The 26,847-nt window shown below is 36.9% G+C and overlaps 3 protein-coding genes across 3 annotated transcripts; all 3 read right to left on the bottom strand.

Annotated features, from left to right (window-relative positions):
• Nucleotides 1-1,304: 1,304 nt before the first annotated feature.
• On the bottom strand, nt 1,305-17,833 carry LOC115876464 (ATP-dependent RNA helicase bel). The gene is made up of 8 exons (XM_030892254.1): nt 17,622-17,833; nt 11,468-11,796; nt 10,729-11,014; nt 9,728-10,065; nt 9,234-9,588; nt 7,291-7,746; nt 3,314-3,512; nt 1,305-1,596 (listed from the first exon to the last, which is right to left on the bottom strand). The coding sequence occupies exons 1-8, from the start codon at nt 17,664-17,666 to the stop codon at nt 1,508-1,510; spliced, it is 2,097 nt and encodes a 698-aa protein (XP_030748114.1). The 5' UTR covers nt 17,667-17,833; the 3' UTR covers nt 1,305-1,507.
• On the bottom strand, nt 14,889-16,174 carry LOC115876465 (piggyBac transposable element-derived protein 3-like). Its single transcript, XM_030892255.1, has 2 exons — nt 15,730-16,174; nt 14,889-15,595 (listed from the first exon to the last, which is right to left on the bottom strand). The coding sequence occupies exons 1-2, from the start codon at nt 15,730-15,732 to the stop codon at nt 14,954-14,956; spliced, it is 645 nt and encodes a 214-aa protein (XP_030748115.1). The 5' UTR covers nt 15,733-16,174; the 3' UTR covers nt 14,889-14,953.
• Nucleotides 17,834-18,292: 459 nt separating the features above from the next.
• Nucleotides 18,293-26,821, bottom strand: LOC115876462 (DNA replication licensing factor Mcm7). The gene is made up of 10 exons (XM_030892252.1): nt 26,657-26,821; nt 26,486-26,542; nt 26,059-26,428; nt 25,683-26,001; nt 25,435-25,617; nt 24,979-25,273; nt 24,703-24,914; nt 19,072-19,405; nt 18,653-18,866; nt 18,293-18,561 (listed from the first exon to the last, which is right to left on the bottom strand). The coding sequence occupies exons 2-10, from the start codon at nt 26,514-26,516 to the stop codon at nt 18,360-18,362; spliced, it is 2,160 nt and encodes a 719-aa protein (XP_030748112.1). The 5' UTR covers nt 26,517-26,542; nt 26,657-26,821; the 3' UTR covers nt 18,293-18,359.
• Nucleotides 26,822-26,847: the final 26 nt, after the last annotated feature.

Raw genomic sequence — 26,847 nt, 5'->3', positions numbered from 1 at the left:
AAATCATTCCCAAGTTTATAACTCCAAGCATTTACAGGGTGAATTGCAAGCGTCGCTTCTCCGACCAGACGAATCTTAACAATGCCACTTGTAAACGATGGTACCTGAAAATGCGGGATTTCGTGGTAGAATTGACCGGCGCCTCGTCATCATAGACTACCTTGACAGACATCGTACGACCGGAAACTTCCTAACAACTCAAGAGGCGGATCGCGGGCTAGCCAGTTCCCACAACCTCATAGACCTCATGCGCCAGAAAGTTAGGATGAGTTAACATCGCACGCCGCTTCTGCGAATCCCAAATGATAGTTTTTTGTTTTTTATATAAGTACTTATTTTATGTCGGGATTGAGCGGTGAGATATAGGTAAGATATTAAGGCAGAAGAAATACCCATAAGCAAAGAATATTATAGTTAACACAACCATAAGGAATACACAAGTGTGTTTTACTGGTTGCCTAGGTTTTTTTATTAACGCTTTTTTTTCTCAAAAATTTGCCAAAGAAGTTAAATTATTGCTTTGATTTACTTCAAATTGAAAGTAAATTAAGCATAAGATGATTTTTATATATATTTCACAACGTTTTTTATACGAAAAATATTATTTTTTGGAAAATTTTGAAAATCAAATAAACTGACCATTCAAGTTCTCGTAATTGACAGTTGGCGGTCAATCGAATATCGTGGAAGAACCAAAAATAACAATTAAAAGGTAAAATTAAATGAAAACTATGTAGTTCCTTTTCAGTTTTCAGCTTCAATTATACCAAATCAATAAACAAGTGCTACTTCTTAAGGGGGTCCTATATCACGGAAGAAAAAGACCAATTGCTTGATTCAAGATGAACTTGTACATTGTTTACTGCCAAAGTTCAAGATATATGTTGAATAATTAATAGAGATCGATACAAATATTCATAGAAATGTGATTGGGAAATTGACAACATTACTTGCCTAGTTTGTAAGATATGATAGGCTTGTACAACTTGTGCAAAACAAGAAGCATGTTTAACTATAAAAGAAAGTGATGAAAGTTTAGCACCGCTTACACCAGAAGATGCGGCCTTGGCCTGTTACGTACCAAGATAAGTAAAATGTTTATCAAAATAAAAACTGCCAGATTTGGCCTGTGATAGGATTTGTCCGCCAAACCTTCTGGTGTATGGGGGGCTTGCAGAGGTAGATTATGTTGTAGGAGAAGTTAATTACCACAACTGTATAGATCTATTGTGTTCCCCTTTCTTGAGTTATAACTCTTCATACAGTCCCAGAGCGTATCGATGCAAGTAATAAAACAACAGCTCAAAGATTTCTCAGATATATATTCAAGCATTAATCTTATTTTGAAACAAGATATAATAATTTAGGAAGAAAGATTAAAACATGTTAATTATAATTTCTATCGAAAAAATATATGTTAACCAAAATAATGAAGTAAGTCGACCTAGACGTAACGTAACAGGTATACGTTTATCTTGCTTCTCTATATCTCGAAGGCAATCACTGTTTACCACCAATCGTCCTGGCTATTCGAGTTGTAATTTCCGCCGAAGTTACTGCCTCGATCCATGCCTCCTCCGCCATAATGGCCACCACCTAAAAAAATTAATTATATACAGAGTGGCACAAAAAATCTATTTTTTTTTTCAATATATTTTTTTCTAGTGGGCTGTAAAAACTTAAATTTTTGATATAAGTTACATTGAAAGATCTAAAAAAGAATTGGGAAAGATTTTTTAAATCCACACCTTTGTATAAACTTTTTTACTTATTTTTATCTACAGAATATGTTGCAAAATAAAAACACTAAATCACCACAATACACATCATCAGCAAATGATTATAAACTAAAGTACAATCTACAAGTTGAGCGTTTATATACTCGCTCAGTGGGCACCGAGTGGGCGTGGCAAAATCTAGCCAACCGAGTAAGAGCCCTCTGAGCGTAACAGTTAGATTTCCGCCACCAGAGTAGTAGGAACAAAGAATTTGAAGGAATTGGACCGTTGCGCGTTGTCTCTGTTCGTACTATCTTTACATTTATTAATTCTGATGCTCTCATATGCATCTAATTGCCTGTAATTTGAGACTTGTTTAATTAATTTTAAATTATTAAGATCTATACAATGTTCTTTATCAACAATATGTTCGGCAACGCAAGATTTATCCGGTCTACCATATCTTATCTGAGCTAAATATTTTTTAAATCTAGTTAATATTGATCTTCTAGTTTGCCCAACATATTTCTGATTACAATCTTTACAAGAAATTTCATAAATACCCGACCTTTCCAGTGGAGGTGTTTTATCCTTTGGATTACCTAATAATTGTTGTGATTTATTATTAGCACTTTACATAAGTTTATAATTGACATTCTTAAAAATTCCTTTTAGACCACGGGATAACTCTCTATCAAACGGAATCGCAAAATATTTAGACGTATCTTTCTCCACTTGAAAAGTCGAATTTTCAGAAATCATTAACCTATACCTACGTTTTCTAATTAATTTATCAACTAGTGAAGGAGAATATCCATTACACTCAGCTACATTCCTAATGTAATCTCTTTCGTTGGAAAGTGGGAAACTAAGTAATCTATGAACTAAAAAATTTAAACTAGCCATTTTATGTTCAACACTATGATGTGATTCATTAGGAATATATCTGCGTGTTGTCGTATTTTTCCTATAGATATTAAATTCCAGGCAATTATTTGTATTTCTAATAACTAATACATCTAGAAATGGTAATCTGTAAGTAAGATATGGTAGACCGGATAAATCTTGCGTTGCCGAACATATTGATGATTAACATTGTATAGATCTTAATAATTTAAAATTAATTAAACAAGTCTCAAATTACAGGCAATTAGATGCATATGAGAGCATCAGAATTAATAAATGTAAAGATAGTATGAACAGAGACATCCAATTATTTCAAGTTCTTTGTTCCTACTACTCTAGTGGCGGAAATCTAACTGTTACGCTCAGTGGGCTCTGACTCGGTTGGCTAGATTTTGCCACGCCCACTGAGCGAGTATATAAACGCTCAACTTGTAGATTGTACTTTAGTTTATAATCATCTGCTGATGATGCTAACATGGTTAGCGAAACGCGCGTCCAGTGTAAAAGTCTTTTGGTGTATTGTGGTGATTTAGTGTTTTTATTTTGCTGTGTAACACCAAAGGTTCCAACCCTCAACTGTAATACAGAATATGTTGTCGAAGTTTCCCAATCACAATTCCGATCACCCTGTATATTAAGCTTTAAAAATTCATGAAAGTTTAAAGAAAAAACATTGTCGAATGGATTACCTCCATTGCCGTATCCGCTACTGCCGTATGCCCCGCCAGATCTCTGACTTCTTTGGCTCGACTGGCCTCCCGATTGCTGCCGGTAGTCCCTGCTACCGAAACTGCTTCCGCCGCCCCCGTACCGTCCTTTGCCGCCCCTCCTACCCGAGCTGGACACGCGACTGTCGCTGGCCACGCCCTCCAACCAGGAAGGGTATTCCTGTAAAAAGAACGAACGTCAAGGATACTTATTAAGTCTTAATTTTTATTTTTAATTAATGTCTTAACGTAAACCGTACGGTATTGATGTCCAAAAAAGTCCTAGTTTTTTTTAGTTTTTTACAGTATCTACTAGGGTCAGTTCATACCATAGAAACACGTACACCCTCGGTATTTTTTTACTTTATTTGATAGAAAATGACACTCTGAATAGAACGACACATCATTATATCACAGATTAGGTATCATATAAGTATACAGATAAAAATCTTGTCCCTAATTCGTGGTACGAAAATTGTTTTTTATGACGATGTGCAAACGAGTAAAATTTCCTGTGCGCAAAAATAAACTAGCGTAAAATAACAATAAACAGCGTAATAGAGAGATATCGCTTAACTGAATAGCGTGCATGGAAGTTAATAAGGCCAGGTGTTATTTCCTTTACGTGAGGTGCTATTAACTCTCTTCATTTATAGTTATCGGATCGGAAAGAATTCTGTTCGCGTCGCGTCCGCTATTTAAACTTAACCTAACTTTGAATTTAAAACTTTGAAATTGTTTTGTTTACTAGATATTTTAAAACTAAAGGGCTAAAGTGCTGATTTCCAGTGCTTTATTGTTCAACGTCTTCCAGTGGGTTTAGGGCAACAAGCAACAATTTCTCTTAGAAGGGCTAAGTCGTCATCTGCAGTAAACCTAAGCCTCTTTATAGGTTCTTTAATATTGGAAGAGGTGGAATCCATATTTTGGGCCATATTTATTTAATTAAAACTAATCCCAGCTACTTAAATATCAAATTACCTAATAAAACTAAAGTAATAATTCAAAACAATTCAAACATAACCTAAAATAAAAGATCTCGCCGGCCGGCCCCGGTTGTCAAAAACCCGCACATGCCCATTTAAGCAATTTTTAAACGTTATTTAGAAATAGCGCTTGGTGTAATTGATCCGCAAATTACGTCAGGCGGTAACGTTATTAGCGGGTGTTGCGTTAAAAATTGGCTCGCGCATATCATAACCATGATAAGATAAGCGTAAATACTGCATGACGCTATTCGGTTTTCCGATATCTCTCTAATAACCGTGTCGGTCAGGCGCTGTGCACAATTTTACAGGCCATTGGTGGGCGTCCTATGTGCGCAAACTAGTAACCTAACTAGTGGCCGATTCCGAAAATTGGAACCACGAAAAACAATAAAGAAAAAACAAAGTTTATAATCTGTATAATCTGTGATTATATCAACTTTTGACAATTTTCGCATAATATGGTCTATTTTAAATTGTAACATGCGGTTTATAACGACAATTTGACTCGAAATACCAAGTGTGTGGAACCAAATTATTTGTACAAAAATGCTTTTTTCAAATATGCTAATGAGCCACCCTCGTTCAATTTGAAAAAAAATGAGATATGATTAAAAATACATCTTCTAACTGGCCAGGACAAGACAGGAAAAACATTAGATGATAAAATCTATTTTTCCAAGGCTCCTTACACAAATGAAGGAAATTAAAGATAAAGGATTATACTATATCCGTATTGTAGCACATTTTTAGACAACTTTATTTTTAAGATTTTGAAGGTCAAACATCAATAAAATATTCCTTATGTTTGGACTAAATTTTCTCGAAAATAATGACACAATTTAAAATTCCGTTACAATACGGAAATACATTGAAGTTTTGTGATTACAGTGATATATAATTTATACGGTTTTGTAACAAATTGCTTGCTATTTTATGGCGAATGCTGAAGCTCTGCAAACCTTAATCAAGCCTTAATCAAAGCATGTGTGTTTGGAATTTTGGGTGTGGCTTAACACGACAGGATCGGGCTAAGCCTTAGGCAGATTTCTGAAATATAATACACACACCGGAAAAATCTAAGGATATCATTTTATTAAAGTTAAAAATAAATGTTTTGAATAAACAACCACGTATTTGTAGACCGATTCTCTCTACTTCGATTGAAACGAAGTAGTCACACTAGTTATTTCTAAATTTGGGATATTTGCAGAAGTGTTTGTGCATTTTTTGTCAAATGTATAAAAAGCACCTAGCCTCAATTGTTCGAATTTAACCTGTACTGGCTATGTTTTTATGATAACTGGCCAGAATTCATTCAATAACTCTGTTTAGTATTAAACGACATTATGGAGCATAGACATCTTAACAGAGACGAAATGCTAAGGGCCATGGGTATGCTCGAAGCTGGAATGCGCCAAATCGACGTAGCTAGAGCATTAAATACAATGCAAAGTGTAATATCGCGATTAAGTGCACGCTACCGTGAAAGTGGTGATGTTGCTGAAAGGCACACAGGGCGCAATCGCATTACTACCCCTCAGCAAGATCATTTTTTACAATTAAATGCTCGACGCCGACCGACTCTTACAGCACCAGAGCTTAGTTTAATTCTCCAGGAAACACAGAATGTAACCGTTAGTCCTGACACTGTTCGCAATAGATTAAGAGAGGTCAACTTAAGAAGCAGACGCCCCTGGAAAGTTCAACCCTTAACGAGAGGAAATCAAGAGGTACGATATTTGTGGGCTCAAGATCATGTTCAGTGGTCGAATGAACAGTGGGCCAATGTTCTCTTCACGGATGAGTCACGCTTTGGAATTCATCCGGATTCGAGAAGGCTTAGGGTATGGAGAGAACCGGGAAATCTTATTCGGTTGGATCATGTTCAGGAAGTGCACCCTTATCAAGGTGGAACAGTTATAGTCTGGGGAGGAGTCCAGTTAGGCCGAAAAACCGATCTCGTTTTTCTTGAAAGGTTTCTAACAGGAATCACATATCGTGATTTAATTCTTGAGCCTGTCGTGTTACCATATGCCAATGATTTTGGAAGAAACTTCATTCTCATGCATGACAATGCACGGCCTCATACAGCCAGAGTGGTAAGTGAGTTTATCAATGCTCATCAATTAAACATCTTACCCTGGCCGGCACAATCTCCTGACCTCAACCCCATCGAGCACGTATGGGACGCGGTCCAAAGAAGAATTTTGAGAATGGGTATGCCTCGTGAAACTCGTAGGGATCTGGTTCGGGCCGTGAATGCAGCGTAGCGGGCTTTACCTCAAGAAGAGATCGACAACCTGACCAGGAGCATAGAGAGACGATGTAGGGCTGTAATGAACAGTAGAGGAGGACATACCCTTTATTAAGTAAAAATGGTTTTATCTTTTTTTTTAATTCACAGTTTAGAATAAAAAAAAATGTGTGTATTTTTTTGAGTTCAATAAAAATCAAGGTAAATTTGAAAAATTCGGTAAATTTCGCATTTTTATTTCCAATGCCTCCTGTAAACTATTTGTTTACTTTAATTTTATTATATCAGAAATGCAAATAATACAATTACTGGAGATGGCTGGATAAAATTGTAATATCCCTAGACTTTTCTGGTGTGTGTATATATTTCCTTCGGCCCCACACCCGCTTTACTCGACCCCTGAGGACGACCCGAATAGTACAGAGTAATAGACTCTTAAAACACGATTTATCAAGCGAAAATGTCAAAAGTTCAGAGTGTCATTTTTTATTGAACAAAGTAAAAAATACCAAAAAATACAGGGAAGTGAACGGAATACAATTGAACACATCAAACAATCCTAATTTATGTGATATACTGACACACCAAATCTCGTTTTTTTATCTGAAAAAATAAAAAAGTTATAGGGGTGTAAGATATACCCGGTAGACTGTATGATTTTTAACAAGCGATTTCAGTTAAAAAAAATTCACCACAAAAAATTGAGAAACACGCACCTGTTTGGCCTCGATCAGCAAATCCAACATGCCGTTGGCCAGGTTCCTGTTCTTCTCGTTGAAGAACGACGTGGCCAGACCCAAATTGCCCATCCTGCCGGTACGGCCGATCCGGTGCACGTACTCCTCGATGTCGGAGGGCAGGTCGAAGTTGATGACGTGCTTGACGTGGGGGATGTCGAGGCCGCGAGCGGCCACCGCCGTGGCCACCATGATGGGCGACACGCCCGACCGGAACTGCTTGAGGGCGTCCTCGCGCTCGTGCTGCGTCTTGTCGCCGTGGATCGAGGTGACGGGGTAGCCCTCGTTGTGCAGGAAGGCGTCCAGGGAGTCGGCGCCCTTTTTCGTCTCCACGAATACCAGCGTGAGGCTCTCGGCGGAGGGCTGGTGCAGGTCGGCCACGTTCAGCAGGTCCAGCAAGAAGGAGATTTTGTCGTTCTCTTCCACCCAAACTATCTGCAAGAGAAACGACATGTAATAAGTAAAAATAGTCCTAAGATACTTTGTTTTGGAGATACAGGGTGTAGAAGTTTCATTTTTATTTTTTCAAATAATTTCTGAACTAACGTCGATATTTGTATGAAAAATTATGTTTCGGGTGTTTTTGACATGAAAAATATGATTTCGATGTTAATATCGATGTTAGGGAATGCAATCCCGCACCAAAATCTCAATCACGCAAACGTGCGGGATTAAAGCAATCAATCCCGCTGATCCGCAAAATTGCGGGACTGTAAACAATAGTCATACATTTGGTCCTAAATGGCACAAAAGGCATTGTACATTTTGCATAGGCCCACAATATATTGATATAGCGTGTATCTTAAACTAGCTGTACAGAAATTTGGAACGATGTATACAGGGTGTTCAAAAAATATATTTAATATTAAATAAACTTAAATTTTATTATAATTTATCTACTTATTTTATGAATAAAAATATTATTCTGATGTTGATTTTTTTTTAACTTGTGTTAGTTATCTGCTTTTAAAATGCATCGAAAAAATATCGTATTTTCCTTAAAACAAAAAAAAAACGATCAAACGGTTTTTTGTAATTTCAATACAGATTAGTCGTACTTGGTAAAAATTTCGATTTTTTAAAAATTGTAAATTTGCGGTAAAAAAGATTCTTGACCAAATATTCACACTCTTATAAAACACCCTGTATACGAGAATTCACTAAATATATTTTCGAAAACCACATAGCATCTTAATCACAATAGATGCATCTAAAACCAGGTCCAAACCGCATCCCAAAATCTTTTTTAGTTCAAGAGATATTCAACTTTAAATTTACCCTAAAATTTTGCTTGTCCCGATAATTATGTCCGGCAGTTTATTTGACGAAATTCTTCACCAGTACTAGTTAACCGCTTTTCTTCACTTACGCACATACGCCAGAAAGAGAAAGAAATCTAACAACTAACCTGTTTGTTTCACTTAATTTTAATGGCCAAGCCGTAAGGGGAATCCCCCGGGTTCCGAGCGTCGACGCATCGGTCCGGAACGAAGCGGTTTGATCTTAATCGAGATCGATTCGGTTACCCAGTAGTAACGTGTCGATCCCGCAGATCCCGCACGGTAAATCCCGCAACTTTGATCCCGCGAAATCTCAGAGGGATCCCGCATTTGCGGGATTGCATTCCCTAGTTGTATCATTTGATTCAATGGTATTACAGGTAGCAACGACCTGGTCGTCAGTGCGTTTGAGCCCTTATTCAAGAGTTTTTTATATAAAAAACGGTGGAAATGTTCTTCCACACCTCTGAAATGAAACATTTTAAGAACTCTTATCTGCAGAATATGTTGCCAAATATAGTCAATATTATTATTACACGCCACGAAAAGTATGTTTCGATTTTTCAAAATGTTGACGCACTGAGCTCAAAATGTTCACCATCACTGCTCTATATTATTAGTGAGAAGAAGAAAAATACTCGCCTTTTGGGTAATGTTTTCCGAGGTGGAGCCGACCCGGCCCACCGCCAAGAAAATGTAGTTATCGAGGAAGTCCCTGGCCAGCATCTGGATCATGTGGGGGAACGTGGCGCTAAACATTAGGGTCTGTCGCTCGCCGGTGCGCGGCATCGACTCCTTCTCCACGATGCGCCTGATCTGCATCTCGAAGCCCATGTCCAGCATGCGGTCGGCCTCGTCCAGCACCAGGTAGCGGCAGTAGTCGAGCGCGATGCGGCCTCTGTCGATCATGTCCAGCAGGCGGCCGGGCGTGGCCACCAGCAGGTGGCAGCCGCGCTCCAGGTCGCGCTGCTGGTCCACTATGTTCGCTCCGCCGTATCTGCGAAAAGAAATTTCAGTGTACGGAGTGTTTCAAAACGTGTGCCATCTCGTAGAAAGATTCCTCACGCAAAAACAAGATTAATTTTTTATATCAACATATATGTTCATAAGATAGATCTTTGTGAGAGTATACTTACACGACGCAAGGCCGAACCCTCGACCTGTAGGCGAACTTCTTGCTCTCGTCGTAGATCTGCGTGGCGAGCTCCCTGGTGGGCGCTAGTACCAGGCCCAGCGGGTACTGCTTGCGGCGGCTGCGCGCGTGCTGGAAGTTGGGCGGCCCCGACTCGTACATGCGGTTGAGGATGGGTACGAGGAAGGCGGCCGTCTTGCCCGAGCCGGTCTGCGCGCACGCCATCACGTCGCGCTTTCCCAGGATTATGGGCAGCGCGTACTTCTGCACGGGCGTGGGAGTGTCGTACCGGGCCAAAGCGATGTTCGACCGGATGATCTCTGTCAACTGTATTTCCTCAAACTGGAACGGGTAGAGAAAACGAAAATTAGTAAAATGCTTTGATATCCACGTATTCGTGCATGGAAGACAATAATTCCTTGACAATTTAATAACATTTTTAACTAGCGATGGGAACTATCGAAGGAATTAGACTATCGAAAGGTTATTGAATGAATGATTTCAACTAGAGCGAATGGTTTTATTCGAATAAAATCATTCATTCATTTGTATACTAAAGCATATGTGACAACCTCGCCGTGCTACTAAATGGTTATCGTTGAGCCACGATTATCGAATGCTTTTGATAAATGAAATTTAGTATTCGTTTGATTTTTGTGTGCGTCAGTGCATTATTAGTTCTTCCAAATTTTTATAACTTCGCCTTGTAAATACTAAGCTATTTTTGCGTTTATTAAAATATTTAAAATACTAAAATAGTAGTTTTTTTTTAATTGACGACTGTGTGCGAAGTGGTCAAAATTTTTCCGAAAATTTGTGTGATTTTCCGTAGCCCGATCTTTCAATTATTTAATTTTATATGGTATATTATGGTTAGGTTAGATTGCATTTTTTTAATGGGAAATTTTGATTTGTAATCCGATTTTCCAACACATTTCCAAAACTTCTCCAACAAATTAAATGTACCTATTTCAAAAATACAGATGGCATAATGCGAATACTCACAGATGTAATATGATGCGGGACTTTCTCTCCGGTTGCTTCAACAGGAATATCTTCATACTTGCTAAAGTTGATGCCCGTATTTCCCGTTCCGAAAAGCTCCACCTCGAGGCGCTCGTCGCGGGCCAGCGGCACGGTCCAGTCGCCGCCGTCGCCCCGTCGGTCACCCCTGCGGTCGTCGTTCCAGCGACCGCCCCCGCCGCCCCCCTCGCTCCAGCGCTCGCCGCCCCTCGACGACCGTTCCGGCTCCTGCCACCGGTCATTGCGGGCTGCCGGTGGATCGCGCTCCCTAAGAAAAATAAATGATATCGATACGAAAATCCTTAGATTTGGTGAAAAATTTCACCATCTTGGCAACAACGCGATTATACAAAACTCCCTAAATTTGGAAAAAATATCCCACCTTGGCAACAGAGAGCCTATATGAAATTTCCTAAATTTAGGGAAAAACTACCATCTTGGCAGCACCGCCCCTAAATAGGGTTGGGTAGGTAGAAAATTTTAGATTTTCTACCGTATTTTCTACACGTAGAAAATTAATTTTCTACGCCAACCAAGTTTCTACGTTTTTTACATGTCCAGACGTAGAAAATTAGTTTTGCATATTGTAAGCCTTTCTTAAGTTTGATATTTATTTCTTCTATTTAAAATTTAAATCACGATTTAAATTTTTATTTAAATCAAGTTGATTTAAATCATTGCACCCTGTTTGTAGATTTGAAAAAAAAATCCAAATACGGACCTGTCTTGGTTTCTGCCGCCCCCTGAGCGGTTCCAATCGTCGCTCCTCTCGTAGGAGTCGCCGTTCTGGTAGTCGCCGCCCCTTCTGCCGCGTGTATTGAAGCTGGAAAAGTCGCCCCTGTTATCCCTGCCGCCGCCGCCGCCTCTGTTGTAGTTGCGACCACCGCCGCCGCTACCGCCGCCACTGACCCTGGATTCGCCCCTGTCGTAACCGCTGCTCGTGGCCGCCTCCGATTGGGAGGAGCCGCCCCCGCCCTGTGGCTTGTTGCGCAAGTGTGGAGGCACGTAACGGCCGCTTGTACCGCGACTCTGCAAGTCCAGACCAGCAAACTAAAGAAAACAAAGAAAAAAATATATACACTCGGTGTTTCTCAAAAGTGAGAGTGATTTTAAGGCCCCTCTACATTGTGATCTATGGCAAAAACACTGCAGCCTGTGAGGCCTATTTTGTTTGTCCCATTTCTATATCTGCACTAGGGTTGTGGATTTGACCTGTCAATTTTTTTCCGTCAATGACCAAAATAATTTTAAAAGTACAATCACAGATTAGGTATCCTATAAGTATACGGATAAAAATCTTGTCCCTAATTCGTGGTACGAAAATTGTTTTTTATGACGATGTGCAAACGAGTCAAATTTCCTGTGCGCAAAAATTAACTCGCGTAAAATAACAATAAACAGCGTAATAGAGAGATATCGCTAAACCGAATAGCGTGCATGGACATTAATAAGGCCAGGTGTTTTTTCCTTTACGTGAGGTGGTATTAACTCTCTTCATTTATAGTTATCGGATCGGAAAGAATTCTGATCGCGTCGCGTCCGCTATTTAAACTTAACCTAACTTTGAATTTAAAACTTTGAAATTATTTTGTTTACTAGGTATTTTAAAACTAAAGGGCTAAAGTGCTTATTTCCAGTGCTTTATTGTTCAACGTCTGCCAGTGGGTTTAGGGCAACAAGCAACAAATTCTCTTAGAAGGGCTAAGTCGTCATCTACTGTAAACCTAAGACTCTTTATTTATAGGTTCTTAAGTACCTATTGGAAGAGGTGGAATCCATATTTTGGACCATATTTATTTAATTAAAACTAATCTCAGCTACTTAAATATCAAATTACCTAATAAAACTAAAGCAATAATTCAAAACAATTCAAACATAACCTAAAATAAAAGATCTCGCCGGCCGGCTCCGGTTGTCAAATACCCGCACATGCCCATTTAAGCAATTTTTAAACGTTATCAGAGGTTATTTAGAAAGAGCGCTTGGTGTAATTGATCCGCAAATTACGTCAGGCGGTAACGTTATTAGCGGATGTTGCGTTAAAAATTGACTCGCGCATATCGTAACAATGATAAGGTACGCGTAAATACTGGATGACGCTATTCAGTTTTCCGATATCTCTCTAATAATTGTGCCGGTCAGGCGCTGTGCACAATTTTACAGGCCATAAGTGGGCGTGTTATGTGCGCAAACTAGTCACCTAACTAGTGCCCGATTCCGAAAATTGGAACCACGAAAAACAATAAAGAAAAAACAAATATTATAATCTGTATAATCTGTGGTACAATGAAACAAATAAAAACAAATTAATATTTTATTTCACATAATTGTTGAAATAATATATAAATAAAGAATATTTCCTTTTAAAATAAAAAAATTAAAATTAGAAAATTAACAAAAACATATTTCTATTTCAACTTGATATAAACAGAGAACATTTCAAAGTTATTTTAAAAATACTTTTATTCTAATTCAAAACAAACAACTAATTGACATTAGTAGACAGTGATAAGTTCTCATCTTCATCTTCATAGTCGATGTCTGAAGACGAAGACATGTCAGCTTCAGATGATGAACTGCTTACGTTGAGGTCAGTAACCCTTCCATTTTTGTTTATTATATTTAAATTATATTTAACATAACCAAATTTAAAGTTTACCAGATCTTATAGTGGTCAACCTGTTTCTTAATTTATTATGAACAATTCCCTAAGTTGACAAGTTTCATTCACAAGAATCTGAGGAGGCTGGCATTCTTAGTAATTTTTTGCAACATTGTGAAGTACCGATTTATTCTACCAACTGTCCCACCAAGTTGATGGTGTAATATCTAACGATGTTTTACATACTGATTTAATACTTTTTACGGCTCTCCATATTATTCGATTATTGAATGCATCTGATGCTGTTCTAAAATTTGATATCTCTCCAAGTATTTCAATTTTAGATTCATTGATACCAAGTTGTACGATCAACGTAGTCGCGCGTTAGAGTTCTTCTGGAGCTAGATTCTCTCCTTTATATCTAGGATCGAGTAAATATGCTGCATTGTATCGCTACAGGCTACAGGCCATATCAATTTTTCTTATTACTGATGCAGTTGTTATTTTTTCTGATATTTTTATTGAGATTATCGGAATAGCTATCGTATCGTATCGTATTCCTTGAAGACGGTTATAGGTAAATTGGACATTAGAAACCCATAATAACTATGAAATACCATATTATTATTAAATAATGATAGATAACATTCTACAATTGTAGGATGTTATTTAAGACATTTTGACCAAATTTGACTGGTCAAATAAGAAGTGGTCAATTGACCAGCCCCAACACTAATCTGCACGCTTGGGAACCAGAGCCCCGTAGTGACATATTATGTGCCCTGCTGTTTCAGGATCATTATCACAAAATCTGCAGCAAAGACCTCCTTAATACAGATACAATCTTGGTCTGGCACAAAAAGCAAGACCCAACATGCAAGACACTCTCAGGGTCTTGCTTTTTCTACACATTTATTATTGAAATCACATTTTTATAGATAATTAAAAAAATAAAAAAATTCTTATTTACCCCTCCACCCTATAATTAATTAAATAAAAAATTTGATTTTTAGATTGTATGTAAAGATTCAATGTCCTGTATACTTCAAAGCATTCAAAGTATGAGAGCATGGAGATGTCAACAACTTAACTGACACACTGTATATGTTAAATATTTTGTTTCCTGCAAAAACTGACCTAAATTCTAGTGTAATCAATTTTATCTTAATTTGATTAATTTATATAATTATTTATTTAATATTTAACTACCCATAAGTTAAAAAATGTTTTCTGGTAGTACTAAATAAATACTCAAAGATAAAAACAATCAATAATTATGATTAGAAACATTCTTTTTCTGCAAAAAAAATATGAAGACTAGTAAAGTGGAAAGAAGTGATAAATAATGATATTAACCCATATAACCCTGAAACTATTTTTTTGCATTTTATGTATTTTTTTCTTGAAAACGGTTAAATTAAGGTCACTTGAGCTAGGAAAAAATGCAAAAAAAAAATTTGGTTGTTCAGTTTTCCAAAAAAACGGTGGCCTTTTAAAAGGACAGTAGGTTTAAGAGCTGCTGCTAAATAAATAAAATACAAATCAAAAATATGTTAATTTATTCTATCAAAAAGTTTTACAAAATATTTAAACTCAAAATTTAAACTAATTGGTATGATAGTTGATAAAACAATCTTTTGGGTGAAGAGAAATATTGCATTTTTGACACAAGAAATTTGCTTTTTTGTGGCACACAGCACACCTTCGCTGATTTTCTTGGTATATCACTAAATGATCTAGTCTGTCATAGCGCGTATATTGGTGCGCGTTTTTCGGCAACTTTGAAGGCCCTTTCTTAGTGCTTTTCTTGTGGGATTCTAATAGTTCTGTACCGATATCTCTTCTAAATTGTAGTTGGTCAAGGGTACCACCATCATTTTTATGAAGGTGCCATGAGTTTTGTACTACCATGTCGACACAATGCGAAAACAAAGGAAAATACCACTTCTTACCACGTATGGAAACTCTGTATTGGCCTATGTTTTGGTCACTGCGATCTACGCCACCCATGTTTTCGTTATATGCTTTAATTAATCGTGGCTGATCTATACTCACATGCTTTTTCTCAGACTGAGAAAATCTTTTCACTTTATGTACTGGAAAAACTGTACAAGCATTAGTGGCCAATGTAACGACGCTATTGTCATTCCATTTGCACAAGGCGATTTCATTGTCAGCAACTCCATATTCAAATGTGCCTCTAGCCTTTTTCTTTAAAACTGTCGAGTTACTGAATGGTGATTTGGGGATCCTATTTTCGCGTATAGTACCAGTTGCCTGAATATTCCTCAATTTTAACTCTTTTAGAAGCGATAAAGAAGAAAAGAAGTTATCAAAGAAGAGATGGAAGGGCTGATAAGGCATTTTTTGCAACATATCGGCATATTGGAGTACAACTGACGCTCCCAAACCCATATGCTTATATTTTTCTGAAATTGTTGTCGACGAACCTTGATACGGGTCAAAATAAACTATATATCCTAGTCGTAGAGTACCTACCCAAAATTTATACCCCCACCTTATCGGCTTTCCTCTTATAAACTGCTTGCAGGTATGCCTCCCAAAGTACGGTATCATTGCTTCGTCAAAGCTGTGGTTCTGTTCAATTGGTGCAAAATCAAAAAACTTTTTATTTAGATTGTTAAATAATGGGCGAAGTTTACAGTATTTGTCATTTTTGTCAAGAGTCGTATTATCATTACAATGAAGATTACTCATTATGAATTGAAACCTGTCTCTGGATATAGCGGCTGATATAAGCTTATTCTGAGTATCATCGCAGTTCTGCCAATACATATGCCGTCTTGAAACGCTTGCGTAACCACTGACAAGTAACACCCCTAGAAGCAGTACATCTCGGTCTACCGTAATGTCACCGGTGCGGTTTTTTTGCTGTGAATATACATTGCTAAAATTAACAATTTCTTCTACTAAGTCTTTATCAAAAAAGATCTTAAATGTAGTTCCAGGTGAACGATTATTTTTTACATTTTGAATTGGTTGCCATTCCAAAAACGAATTCTCTAAATCTTTATTTAGGGTATAAGCAAACGTCTTGCTATTTTTAGGTCGCCTCTCTATAAAATTTGACAATGGTAAGCCATCATCGCTGTCCCAATCGTTGTCACTTTCCACCTCAAAATCAATTTCGGCCTGAGCTCTCAACTGCACCCCAGGTAAATTATTCGGTACTACATCATTCTCGTCCCCAGAATCTTCGTCTGTGTCGCAGGTATCGTTGGCATTTTCCGGTGGAAAAATCACAATGCCTTTAGGAACCTGCGGTATAGAATCACTTTCCAACTCCTCTAACAGTTCTGCCAAAGTCAGTGGCTTTTTCCAATACCTAAAAAATATCCATAGTAGTATAAAACCCTACCATCCTTTTAAAAGGACATGCTCAAATGCACGTCAATGGATGGAATAACAAACACAAAATATAACTTCCAATACAAAAAACGATTAGTTTATGTTGTTCTTGGTTAGAAATAAGTAAAATAATAAGAAAATTATAAACAAGTTTGAAGATAACTTACCTTTTGTCATTCATTGTAAAATTGTAATATTCAATAGACTTTATTACCGTCACTATCAATGTAAAATCAAAAGGAATACGATCGAACCAAATTAATTCTGTTTCAGAAATGTTGAATTTAAAGTGTTAGACTGGCCCCATCTTCAAACTAATAAGTGAACTGGATATTCGCAGGTTTCTTTTTAAAGTCCTTTTAAAAGGACAGTAGGTGTAAATGGGTTAATTACAGGAACTAAAGAAATATTTTGTAAATTTTTTAAGGATGGATAAAAAAAGATACATTTTCAAAATTCAGTTTTATTTGATTATGTAAATGTACTGAAAAAAAACTGAAATACCTATTTCATATTGATCAATAAGTTTTGATGGATAATTTTGAAATACCTATAGGATCAATATACTTATACCTAGTAAATATTTAGGGCAAATCACAATAATTGTTTTTTTTTTGTTAAAATCTATTAGAAATATTCAAGATTACTTGGTAACTTGACTGTTCTGTTAAAAATACGGATGTGATATGGAATTCCCTTGAACAATGTGAGTTACTGAAAGCATGATTCCTATAAAGCTCTATATTTGGATCGTTTTATATTGAAATAACAGCATTACTTAATATAAACATAAAATGTCTGCAGGATTTACCGATCAATAGAAGTTCCTGCGACCTCCATTGTCAGGAAACTTCCGGGTTAACGGAATGCGCTTAGGCAAAGGAAAATCTATATTAACACGTACCTGCTGCTCTAGACCTGATTCATTTTGGTTGGGTGCATTACTCATATTACTATTAATCAGTACTAATATTAGAAGTTTTGATTCTAAAACTTCTAATCAATAATTCCTTTGCGATTTTTCTTTTTTTATATAGACTAGAAACACAAAAAGCAATTGTATCTCTCTTACGAGCTCTGATAATGGTAATTGCGTCTGCGCGAATTTACGCTGCCATTCGGCAATCTGTCAAATAAGATTTTTGACATTTACACGGGACAATTATATATGATCTAGGTTAGAAAAAAATTATATATGATCGGGAAAAATTGGGCTACTAAAACACTATAGTCTATAACCATACTATATGAGCCAGTGATTGAAACAAGAAGATATATTTTATATTCTAATTATGTAATTATTTAAAAGAAGAATTCCAAGTAGCTTAGGCCTTTAAATTAATTAAAAAAAGAAGAATAATTGATATAAATGTCAAATTAGGCGCCAATTTTTTAAAAATAAATTCCGCCAAAGAGATCATACATAAATGAAATAAATAATAAAACAGTTTATTTTTAAACACTGTATTGTGCTGAATTAGTGTTTTATTTTGTTGTTGTAAAACCAAAGAAATAATAATTTTTCCAATAAGACTTATTCTCTTCTATATTTTCTAGGATCAAAATAAAACATACTTAGAGAAATTTCTAGTTTATTTTCAAAATACAAAAAAGGCACACAAACAAAAAAAACTGTTTAAACTTAAATAAATGTTAATTTTGAACGCGTCTGGTTGATTTGCCACACGTTCAACTCTTCGTACTCTTCAATACAAGCGTCAACTTGGTCAGGATTGTAACCTTTCGACGCACATTTTTCTAGAATATCGGCCACTTTGACGGTTTTTTCACTACCGGCCAATTCCCTGATGATGGCAAATATCTTGTCGTTGACATTTGGTGGCCTAAAAAGTAAAAAAAAGAAAGAAGTAAACCTGGAGAAACTTCCTCTATATCTACTTATTTCAATAAGTTTTTTTTGCATAATGAATTTACCTGTATCCTCTATTTTCGATAGTTTGGTTTAGCGAATCTTTACTCATTTCCATGAGGCGTATGGCTTCGTTTACGTCATCTTTTTCTACGACATTTGACAGTCTCAACCGTGCCAAAGCCGTTGACAGCCTGAGGATGCCCAAAAGATTTCTGGCCGAAGTGAATGTCATGTCTTGAGAATTGCGCGCTTCTTTACGCAGTTCTACGTAAGCACCTAAGAAAATAAAAAAAGACATAAATAAAGACAAAAAACAAGGCAAATAAAAAAAATATTTCATACAACAGTTTAATATTCAGTAACTTTAAAACTTTTGACGGGTAATCACCCCCTGAAATTTGGCATTACTTAGAGCTCAAACTCACTGACGACCAGGTCGCAACGACCTGGTCGTCAGTGCGTTTGAGCCCTTAGTACTTACGAACGATGAAATCAGTCAAATCTTCCGGTATGGCCGGCTCCTTCAATTTACACAGGGCTATGTATTTGCGCATCACCGTCATGCTGAGCGCCTCGGTCTGGCTGGGCGGCTGCTTACAGTTCTGGTGCACGTACGTTATGTGTTTGGCCAGTCTCAGATCGTTGTCCCTGTCGGCCTTGTCCTGGATCAGCCACAACAGATCGAAACGGGACAACAAGGCGGCCGGCAGCTGGATGTTTTGCTCGATGGTCCTTTTGGGGTTGTAGCGGCCGTAGGCGGGATTGGCGGCGGCCAGGATCGAGACCCTGGCGTTCAAGCAGGTCATTATGCCGGCCTGGAACAATCAAATGGCGTTCTTATCTTTGAAAGACCGGGCAAGTGCGAGTCAGACTAACACAAGGAGGGTTCGTACGAATTTGTAGGTATATAATATACAGGGTGTCCCAGGCTGAGCGTTCATTAGAAGTTTCTAGAAAACTGTACTGTAAAAAAAATATCTAGATCAGGAATTTTTTATACATAATTATTTCACAACGAGACCTATCGATTAAAAATATTTTCAATATAGCGGAAATATCGGAACTTTCTTATTTCAAATGGGTACCCCCATTTTTTATTACATACTTAAATTCTCTGTAAAATTTTATGAATTTTGATATCAAACACTCTATATCTAACATTAGCCATTTTTGAGAAAAAAAATATTTAAAATTTTTGGAAAAAAAATTGCCTGCCAAAAAAATGTGTGTACTCTAAACGTCAAAATTAGTGATTACCACAGCCACTGCGCCATAAAGAAAAGACATGTGACTATCTATTTCAAAAATTAAATTGTTTAAATGTCATATAATATTGGCCGTTGTAACAGTCAAATTTCCTCTCTACGACCTCTGTGTGCTAACTCATAAATTATCGCAAATAACTATTATTTTTGCATCATGTTTACTATAATTTTATTGTTAAATATTATTTTATTTAAATTTTACGATTATGCAACCCGATATACACCGTGATATTATACAGCTACAGCTCCACAATATTGTCACTGGCCCAGCATTAGAATTTTTGTCGATCTCTCTTTATCTTTGATATCCTTTCCGTCACTTGTCACTGTCAGATCAAATCAGATTTTTTGGATTTATTTATTTATCCTTTGCTTTGGTTATTGAAATTTTATAATTATCAGATAAAATTTTGTAGTTAAATCGTTTATTTTTGATGTGGATCGCAGTGTGCAATTCGTTCATTTTAATTGTGGAATTTCTGAGTTAAGTTCGTTCATTGACCGGATATGAAATATGGCTGTTGGAAAATATTCTAGAACATCGTTTTTTATTTATGCCTTTTTGTGAGTTGGACTAGTCAAGATATATAGTTCTCTATCTATATCCTGGAGGGAGATTTCCGGTTGAAATCTGATTTTGTGAAGGAAATCGAATCCTTGCATCACTTCTTGTGTACTCCCCGACCGGGTATCATCGTGAAGAGCTGGCTGCCGTTTCGTGAAGCATTCGCTGTTGGTGAATAGCAGGTCTTCGTAAAGAAGGATTAAGGCTTCCGAAACATATTTGGTCAGAGACGTGGTTGGATTTTGATGATTTTTATGGACCGCCGACCAATTTCCGCAATGGGATTAAAATAGCCAAATTTTCCGACCGATATTCCGATTTCACGTGCCCAAGAAGTCCCCGAATAGTTCCAAGGTATGCTATAATTCTTCTGCCTATTCTAAGTCAATGCCCAACTGATTTTTGTTCATATTGTTGTCTAGTTTTCGACTTTTCCACGCCTACGTGGTGTAGAAAGATTAGTTGAGTGTTATCTTTCTTAAATCTTATTTGGTTGTTCGTAATTGTAGAGCAAGAAGACCGATCCAGACCGTAGCACAGAACAGTCCAGAATTCCATCCGTTCCTGTTGTCCGTGTAGAGGTACCCGTTGGACATCATAAACCCTCGTTGATGTAAAATTCAGATTTGATTAGTCCTTCTTTATTACCTTTATTAACTCTTACACGTTGTGCTAGTCCTTGTTCTATAATTGAGGCTCTTTTCTAAGACAACCAATGTTATTTAGGGTTTTTATGTTCACCTTTTGAAGTCCTACACCTGCCTGTACATTTGCTGAAGGGCTCCAGTGACAGTCCCCCGAGCTGCTGTACACCGTCGTAGCAACCCTGTAGCTATACGCCGTAGTTCAGCCGGAGGAAGTTTTCAAGTACAATCGAATAGAGTAAGACTGTACAATTTTAGTTTAGATTAGTATAGTATAGATTTCATTTATGCAAACTACCCTGTTTGTATCCAGTATTAAGTTAGATAAGGGGGTATGACGTCATAGATTTAGTTATTTCGTTTGATTTAAATTCTAATTTCTTTTCTCACCATTCAATTTGCTTATCTTAACATATTTCTTTTTTTTATATATATAAACTTTTTCATATTTTAATAAATTGCTTAAATATTTTTACTAGTATTATTTACAGTCTAGTCTCATAGTTAAGTTAGAGTCAATTAAGTTTAACGAATTATAGTAATATTTGAAGTTCATGGTAGTTGCACTCAACAGTTCGAGGTTAGTGTCGAAGTCTACTTAATAGTAACATCTTTTATGCCGAGTTCATAGAGTATAATCTCGTGGCGCCCTTTTATTAATATCTTTGAACCCCGACCACCAGGCTGTTAAAATTAAAAAGCTAGTGGCCTCTATGCAACTCATTACCGATTAAGTAAACTTGTGTTTTATTGAACTTCAAATTAGAAAAGGACGCGGCAATTCTTGGCGCCCAACGTGGGGCTGATTTAATTGTGAGCTTTTAAAATAGCTTTATCTGAGCTTTTAAAAAATTATCGTAAATCATTTTTTTTTCAAATAGAAACCAACTCTAAAGTGCATTTATAAAAATATATTTCGGATTTTCGCTTTAGTGATATCTAGTGGCAGGCCGTAGCTCCAGCGTTAGTGTGTCGATCAGCGGAGCGGAAGGTACTGGGTTCGATCCCCAGCCAGTACGGTCGCTTTATTTATTTAAATAAAAATATTTATTTAACTAAATAAAGCGACCTACGAGCCGCCACCTCAAGGAAGGCAATGGCAAACCACCTTGTGTATATTTGCCTTGTACAGCCTCTCAAATAGTGCCGTTCAGATTCGGCAATAAACTATAGGTCCCGTGTACTTGTGAAAAACTGATGACACACATACTGTATGATCTAAAAAAAACGGCGCAATGTTGGTTTGGAAATGACGATCGATCACATACTGATTTTTTAACAAAGTGTCATATGACATGGCCAGATATATTATTTTACGTCGCTTGACGTTTAAAAAGTCATAGACTACTTTTGTTAAAATCAAGAAAAATATAGGCTTTAAAACTAAATCTTAAATAACTTAAAAACCGTCGATTTTAGGTATAGAAACATGTATAACCAAAAGGTAACGAATTGGAAAACCTTTTCACCAGCACAATAAAAAAAGTAGGTAGGTTTCCATTTGCAAAAAATGATTTACGATAATTTGCAAGGGTCAATATTAAATGACATTAGGACAATTGCATTTTTGAAATAGATAGCCAGATATCTTCTCTTTATGACACAGTGGTTGTGGTAATCGCCAAATTTGACGTTTAGACTATACCAATTTTTTTGACAGGCAATTTTTTTCCTCCAAAAATTTTCAATATTTTACGTTAGGTACAGAGTGTTTGATATCAAAATTCATAAAATTTTACAGAGAAGAATTTAGGTATGTAATAAAAAATGGAGGTACCCATTTAATAGCTTTGTTCGGGTTCTTATTATTACCGATTCTGAACTGTCCTAAAACTCTGCCGTGCATGCGCTAATGAAATAATTTCTCCGTTTTTCCTTCTGCGCATGCGCATCACAGTTCTAGAACGGTTCAGAATCAGTAATAAGAAAAACCCGAAGTAAGCTAATATAAGAAAGTTACTGTCAAGTTTCGGTATTTCCGGATTGAAAATATTTTTAATCGGTAGATCTCGTTGTGAAACAATGATATGCAAAAATTCCCCGAACTAGATATGGTAGTTCTCTAGACACTTCTAATGCACGCTCAGCCTGGGACACCATGTATATATCCGAATGTCCTGCTGTCCGTCAAGACCCTTTATCTAAAAAACGCGTAGATGTATTGAGTTGAATTAAAACCACATACTCAGGTCTACAGTCCCTTGAAGCTGTGAAAAAATAAAACTTCTAAGTTAACGTAAAAAAAATAAAGTCAGAAACAGGGTTTAGATAGAGGCAGAAATAAAATAGAGTTCACAAGTCATTCATAAACTCTCCATTTGTTTTGGGCAGACATTAGGCTTGAAGATTCACATAGTCTAAATTATGTCGTATGGAACCCTAGGTGGGCCCAAGAATACTATAGAGATAAGGATAGTTCGATTCCTATCTTCTTGCACTGTCAGTTTTTTTTACGTCATCTGGGGACCGAGTTGAAGTTGGCGCTAAAGATTTTAGACAGCGACAGTTATTTTTGCATTTGACGGACGAGCGCACAGTGCGTTGGAAGATAAATTTAGCGGGACAAAAGCGTTTGGTTAGAAATAAGCCAAAAAATGTGTACTGAAGAATAAATAATAGACATTCCAATTGATATAAAAATGCATGAATATTCTTTGTATTTCGATACATTTTTATCAACCAAATTTGGTCGTTTTCTGCTCAGCAAGGCAGAGATCATACGAAAACAACATATTTACAAGTGCTTATACATTTTATTCCAAAGCCAAATTATGTTGAAGATTGCCAAAGGTATGTACTTTTCTACTGTACGTATATTATTTGTTAAAATCCTTCGTGCCTTTGTTCTGCAGATATCAAACTTTCACTTTTTTTCAAATATCGATATATTGAATGATGTAGATCTTTTGAGTTACCAATAATTACCAACACAGGTGGTCAGTCACAGGGAGTTCAAGCTTAACAGGTGAATACCCAAAAAGTTTAATTTCTATCGGATAGTATAAAAACAAAACAACTCCACTAAAAGGCACTGAGTTTAAAAAATTGTCTTAGATACTTACTATATATGAATTTACAATTACCGAGTGTTAAAATTAAAATTAAAATATCTATCTTAATTATTATTTGTAAAATAAAATATAATTTTTTAAAATAAAATATAGAAGGTGTCACAAGATTACAAAGTTATTAAAAAATAACCGTTAAAGAGTTTTTTGTAAGTATTTCATCTTCATAATTTTATGTATTTGGCAATAGTTTACAATACGGTTTTTGTGTGTCATGTACGAATAATATCATAGTTTTATTATCTTGTATTTAGTTATTAATAAATTAAGTTGTTAATAAATAAATAAATTTAACCATATAGTTGCAATATATTAGACCATTTGCTACGTTCTTAGATTTTAATTCCAAACATTGCTCTTGAGATTTTGTCCCGCTAGAATAACCATCCGCCGCACTGTGCAGCGCTGGTCCCTGCGTGACGTAGCATTCCACGGCGACTACGACAGCGGCGATTTGACGCGATCGAACAGTCCTTTAGAATATATACAGTCCTTGAGGTGGGCCGTCTTAACTGACAGGTAAAACGTTACGTCTATAGACGGAACTTAACGAAAAATAAACTAAATTACCTTGGCAATACTTATGGTTTGTTGTTCCATGACCTCGTGAATCGCTGTTCTGTCCTGGTCGGCCATTTTATCGAACTCGTCGATGCAGCAAACACCTTGGTCGGCCAGTACCAGAGCCCCTCCTTCCAGCATCATTTCGCCAGTGAACGGGTCCTTCATCACGGCCGCAGTGAGACCCACACCCGAAGAACCTCTCCCCGTGGTGTATTGACCTAAAAAAAAAGGCGAGAAATTTTTTAATTTACCCAAGTACCACAGTGAAATAATTTTCCATACTTCTGGGTGCGAGTCGATCGATAAAGCCGAGCAATTGTGATTTTGCCACTCCCGGGTCGCCCATCAAGCAGATGTTGATGTTGCCGCGGATTTTCATGCCGTCCGGCCGCTTGTCAACTCCCCCTACTAATAGCAGGAGCAGCGCCTTTTTCACGTCCACGTGTCCGTAAATTTCTGGCGCAATTGACGTGGCCAGTTTCGAGTAGAAGTCGTCTTCGGTCAGGATGGCCAATTCTTCGGGGGTGAGAGAACTTTGGGCCGTCTCCTCTTCGGTCTTATTCAGCGAACTAACTTTCTGGAAAATTAAAATCGCGTAATTACGCACGATTCGCCATGTACAGGGTGTCCCTTTTTCCTGTCGTTATTATGGGATCTGGGCTATCTCATAACATATCTCCCAAGCTACAGTATGTCACTAAGGAACGCCCTGTATTTAAAATGGGCGCGCTAACTTACGTGAGCTTCCAAATAGGTTTCTGAAAGCAGTCCAGCCGTTAGTTGTTTGAAACCTTGGCGTACCAGCGGCAAGAAAATACCAGTGACCGCGACATGATCGCCAGGTAAAGCTCGCCTGGTCACTTCACCCCTGCAAAATACTGTTAATGTTCTCGGTATATGTCCGACAGGAACTTGATCGCTCTATTGCATAAAACAAACAAAAAATACATAAATTTCTTATTAAAGTCAATTTCAGATAATCTTACATGTTCTTGAATTTTCAACTCCTGAAATTTTGTAAACTTTGATCCCCTGGTTTGTAAATACAGTCTTCCTCCTGCCTTATTTACTCTGCAATCGTCGCTTGGACAGAGAGTAACGGGCATGAAACTTAGACCAGCTACTGGTTGATATGTTTCGGCACCACACTGGTCGCAAGTGTAAGTTGCGACGCACATCATTGGCTTTACTTCGGTCGAACGGGTCACTATGCCCTTTACCGTCACTAGTTTACCAAGACTATCTGCTTTCACTTCCCTAATTGGAACGTGTTTTCTTGTAGACAAATCTTTGAAGTAAATTTCACTAAGAATTGAAAAAAAAATCAGTATTATTTATTAAAGCAAGTACAAGTTAACTTACTATCTCTTCATCAATTCTGGAGGAAACTTATTCCTATCACTTCTTTGTTCGTTTGGCAGTCTATTTCTCTGCTCCATCATAAGCCTATGTTCGATGTAAACATCAAGAGCGTCTTTAGCAACAACATCTCTTTCGACAAAGGTAGGTAACAGATCAAAAACAATGTCTGATATAAGAGTACTGTAGCGTCTTGTGTTGTTAATCAACTCATTTGCCAACTCTTCATTGAAATCATGCAGATCATCAAGCTCAACATACATCGCAGTTTGTTCACGATGGGCTAGTTTAGTTAACTGATTTACGTATTTAAAATGCTTCCTTCCTGTTTCATCTTGGACACAATACTCCATTAGAAATGTCTTTAAGTTTTCTATAAGAGTGGGTAGATTTTTGAAAGAATACATTACATTTTTAAACAAATACTTACCTCCCTCTTTATCATAGTCTCGTCGAACCATTTTGCCTAGCTTGTATGTATTTAACTCTAGAAAAGAATGAATATCTTTAGTTGCTTTACCATCATTCCTAATCTTGTAATAATAATGCAAGGAAATTTAATATGGTGTAATATAAGATCATAAACTGAACAATAACTTACTTTGCAACAATACCAGTTAATAAATTATAATGTAATCTGCTAATAAATGTTAATAATGTAATAATTAAATCATTAAATGGAAAATATAAAATCAGAAACAGACAGTCCTCAGTTCTCAGTTGTTGACACTTTAAAAGGCGGGAAAATCTAACTTCTTCTCCATTTGAAATGTTTGGCTTCTTCTACCATAT

This window comes from Sitophilus oryzae, unplaced genomic scaffold, assembly GCF_002938485.1.
Source record: "Sitophilus oryzae breed Bouriz unplaced genomic scaffold, Soryzae_2.0 scaffold_1436_pilon_pilon, whole genome shotgun sequence".
Taxonomy (NCBI): domain Eukaryota; kingdom Metazoa; phylum Arthropoda; class Insecta; order Coleoptera; family Curculionidae; genus Sitophilus; species Sitophilus oryzae.
The sequence above is the reverse complement of the archived record's forward strand: the minus strand, read 5'-3'. Positions and strand labels throughout refer to the sequence as shown.

Coding starts and splice junctions, on each gene's coding strand:
- LOC115876462 (XM_030892252.1), bottom strand. CDS start 26,516: ATGGTTCGACGAGACTATGATAAAGAGGGAG. Junction 25,274..25,434: donor AAACCTATTTGGAAGCTCAC/GTAAGTTAGCGC, acceptor TTAATTTTCCAG/AAAGTTAGTTCGCTGAATAA. Junction 19,406..24,702: donor AAACCATAAGTATTGCCAAG/GTAATTTAGTTT, acceptor TGATTGTTCCAG/GCCGGCATAATGACCTGCTT.
- LOC115876464 (XM_030892254.1), bottom strand. CDS start 17,666: ATGAGTAATGCACCCAACCAAAATGAATCAGGTCTAGAGCAGCAG. Junction 11,797..17,621: donor AATCAGGTCTAGAGCAGCAG/GTACGTGTTAAT, acceptor TGTTTTCTTTAG/TTTGCTGGTCTGGACTTGCA. Junction 11,015..11,467: donor GGCGGCAGAAACCAAGACAG/GTCCGTATTTGG, acceptor TATTTTTCTTAG/GGAGCGCGATCCACCGGCAG.